The sequence below is a fragment of the Schistosoma mansoni genome (assembly GCF_000237925.1).
Source record: "Schistosoma mansoni, WGS project CABG00000000 data, supercontig 0560, strain Puerto Rico, whole genome shotgun sequence".
Taxonomy (NCBI): Eukaryota; Metazoa; Platyhelminthes; class Trematoda; order Strigeidida; family Schistosomatidae; genus Schistosoma; species Schistosoma mansoni.
Window position 1 is genome coordinate 11124 of NW_017386347.1, and position 3950 is coordinate 15073.

Below are 3950 nucleotides of genomic sequence, written 5' to 3' on the forward strand. Positions count from 1 at the left end.
AGTGCTGCGTGACTGTTTTTGCATGTCTTTATTTTCCTATTTTGATTACCTCTTGATTCACTTTCCATCATACTTTCAAATTATTAGTGCTTTTGAATATTTGCTGAAAAATTATTAACATCATTATGTTTACGATTGATGCAACCATTACATACAAATTTCCCCACTAATCAATGACTAAAGCAGGAACTATTAGTGTAGCAGCATAACATGAATTTATTAAAGATCGCAAGTACCTGATGAGAAACTGTGGAACATGATGGGTTCATGTTATTCTGCTACGTTAGTTCTCGCTTTGGTCAAATGATGTAACCATCACAAACTAGTCATGATTGTCAGCGAAGTTGTTTTGTACAGACATTTACATTTGATTCTTAATTTCGCTAAATTCTAGTTTTCTTACTTATTATTACTTGCTTGGTAAAATAAAACTACTTTTCGTATTTTTTTTTACTTCTCATAATTTTAACTAACATGAAATATCACTGGTTATTCTGGGATTTTTTATGTTAGCGGGATATAGACTGGATTAGAACGTATTCCGTACAGGATTGTGTTGGCGCGCGCTGATTAGCTATTTCTTGACCAATCGGCGCCAGTGGATACATGGAGAAGACTCTAGAATCTTCGCATGTAAAATCTAAATATATTAACGTTTTTCTTATTGTGATTCATGCTTCTATGGAAACCCTTTTTGTTCGTTCAACCGTGTTCTAATTTGGGAACTTTTCGAGTGAAGTAGTGTACAAGATCACTAAGCAATAAGAGTCGTTGGGTCGTAATAAGTGAAATGATAACAGTGACGACGAGGAAAAGGAAAAACACATTCAAGAAGGTGATATCAGATGACCAGCTCAACCGAACACTACAACAACAGCAAGCACAACTTGATGCACAAATGCAGTTGTTAGAAAGTCTGACGCAACAGCTTAAAATCCACTACCTGAGCTCACACGCTATTTCAAGTACTTCGTATGATGCAATGGCCACCGGCGTCTTAGGATTCAACTATAACCCCGAAAGTGGGAATACTTTTGTCACGGGGTTCAAGCGTTGGGAAGATACATTCAGAATCTTCATATGAAATGCCTCACACTTATGTGTGAGCAGATTACTCGAAATGTATAGCGTAAATACATCACAATTTTCAGACAAACTACATCTTTTCATTGCTCTATCGAAATTTATAAGAGGGAATAGTTGCTTCAAAGTAAGAAACCACAGATTTTGATGTAGATAATTTTAAGTATCGTCAAGAGTGAAGAAACGACCAGTATTCTAGTTTTGACAACTAGCGACCAGTAGCACCTATATTTGAAACTTCTTCTGCCCAAATGGAAATCAGAAGTCAGACGAGAAGAGGTAGGAAAGATATATTTGATACGTTATCAATATATCGAGAAGCGTTTGTTCTTAGCTAGCTAGTGAACGTAGGAGCTGTGTCCCACGCCGAGTCGAAACGTGATCTGGTACGGATGCATGACCGAAAGCCTTCAGTTAAACAAGTCCACTTAAACAACGTGGTCAGCATCCAATGTCGAACACTTAATGAGCTATTGATTTTGGGGAATAATTTACAGCTACAGGAGCATCAGTTTTCTCAAGGTTACAGATGCACCTTGATGACGAGTGCCAAATAGCGCGAAACCTAGGTCTATGGTTTCCTGTCGACTACCTCCAACCACTACCCGATCTTAATATACTACACGCGATCTTGAGTCACCTAGACTAGTACCCATATCGCAACGTGGTCGGTAGGATTCGATCTGCACTAAGGAAGACATTGGTAAATACCTAGTAATCAATCAATTACAATTAAAATGTATCTTGATCAATGCGGGAAGAAATATTCAAGTGTGTTATGAATATCACTGAATGTAGATCAAAATACACTGTTACTTAAAATACTGTGACTTTATGGAGTAAAATTTCTGGTGTTATTTAATTTACTGCTAAAATGGAAACAAAGATTTCAACAAAGTCTCATTATAATAAATATGTAGAACATTTAGCTGATATCCACTCTTGTGACAGTCCAATGTATCATTATAAGCATCTACACATACGGATAATAATAGTTCTTTTTCATATACCATTATCATATCCTGTTTGTGGATTAGAATTATACCACGGTGTATTTTTCTAATTATTCCGTTCTATTTTGTTGTACTATATTGCATCGTATTCCATCTTGATATATATTTCATGACGCGTATTAGTCTACTTACTAAGCGTCAATTTATCCACCAGTCATTCCGTTATATTGTGGTACATGCTACTTAGGCCGACATATATAAGTAGTATGTAGCAGGAATTGGAATTGCAGTGCCTGTCAGGAGAAGATTGGATTTACAAAAATAGGAAGGGAAATATGTAGCAAACGAAATGACAACAGAATTGAAAGAACACTGAAACTTGTAAAGGACAACTTAAGGAACATGTGCAAATAATGTATTAAACGTATGATTTTCATACATTAGGAAGGCCCTTAGATTTGCAAACATACACATAGATATATGATGACAGCAGTAATTAAAAAAAACCAAACCATGTATAACGGATATCAAATACCTTGAGAAATATATATTTCTAAGAAGTGGAGATTAGTTTTAATACTGATTGTATTATTCTTTCAAATATAGTTAATTATCACTATTCATAAATACATAACCAACAATTCATTGGAAGAGGAGTTCTTGAATAATGACCTTTCTGCAATACGAACATATTATATATGTGTACCAAGTCGGAAAATATATGGCTATAATGTGACTCAGTTGAATAACGTGGTTATAGGGAACTATACAAGATTGAATGGACTCGATCGTTCAGTTCGTCTGTTTCACACACCGTTCAACTACGGACTCCTCGATATACAAATTCCATTTACAATAAATAGTGAGAATCATATGAATGATATGTTGAATGAACGTTATATTTTGTCGGATGGTAGTGATGTAATTGCAATGTCTGATATGAATTCAAGTGTGGGAATGAGAAATCGGAAGGCGCATCATCCGAAGTATTTCAATGTGACAGAAGCACTTCATGTTATTGAGGTTGGGTTGTCTGATGACGCAGTAAGTTGTTTGACTGATTGTAAAGACTATATTAGTCTATGTGGGTGTTGACTAATGAATTGTTTGCTCGGTTAGTAAATTTCTGTGTAATCAGCATTAAGCAGCTTGTCTGGAAGAGCATTGTATTAGTCGAATACGAGTGTAATTATTGTTCCGTGTTTGTACAGACGTTACCGGTGATCTTACCTTATTTTCACTTGTGACAATGAGTTGATGCCTGATGTGAGTTTTTACTGGAGAGACAAACGGTTTTACTGATTCCATAATTTCACATTATGGACTGATCTCAGTGACATACTTGGTGACAAACTGAACAGCAGGAGAGACTGATCGTCTGTCTCAATCTTTTGTGAGACTCTCCAGCAGTGCATATCCAACCACCTAGAGACTGACCGAACTTTGGACTATCAGGTTGAACATTCAAACCACCAACTGATCCGACACGTATTAGTGCACGTGTTCAACTTAGTCATTTCGTAATATCCATTACCGTTGGTGATATTTTGCTCATACAAGACTCCAATGAAATCCAGTGGTCACTGAATCTCACTAGAACCTAGTAAATTATCTCGTCGAGTTAGTCACTAGTAATTATATGATCAGTCAATAATGTAAAACTATCAGATTCACCAATCATCATGACATTCCACAGTTAATTTATATGAGCGTCTGAGATTATGTCACTCCAAGCACATTTTACAAAGAATTTGAGAATGAGAGATGCAACATCTGTAAAGAGTTCATTAACTCATGATTCACCTGATAGGTATATTATTATCAGAAGGGATTTTGTGGAGATTTAGTATTTTAATAGTTGAAAGCGTGAGTCAATTAAAGCTAGACCACCATGGAAAACCTGGAAGCACTGGA

At 36.0% G+C, this 3950-nt stretch overlaps 1 protein-coding gene across 1 annotated transcript; it reads left to right on the forward strand.

Annotated features, from left to right (window-relative positions):
• Positions 1-2909: 2909 nt before the first annotated feature.
• On the forward strand, positions 2910-3131 carry Smp_133290 (85 kD calcium-independent phospholipase A2 (ipla2), putative; the record flags this gene model as incomplete). The annotated part of the gene is made up of 1 exon (XM_018792169.1): positions 2910-3131. The coding sequence occupies one exon, from the start codon at positions 2910-2912 to the stop codon at positions 3129-3131; it is 222 nt and encodes a 73-aa protein (XP_018644152.1).
• Positions 3132-3950: the final 819 nt, after the last annotated feature.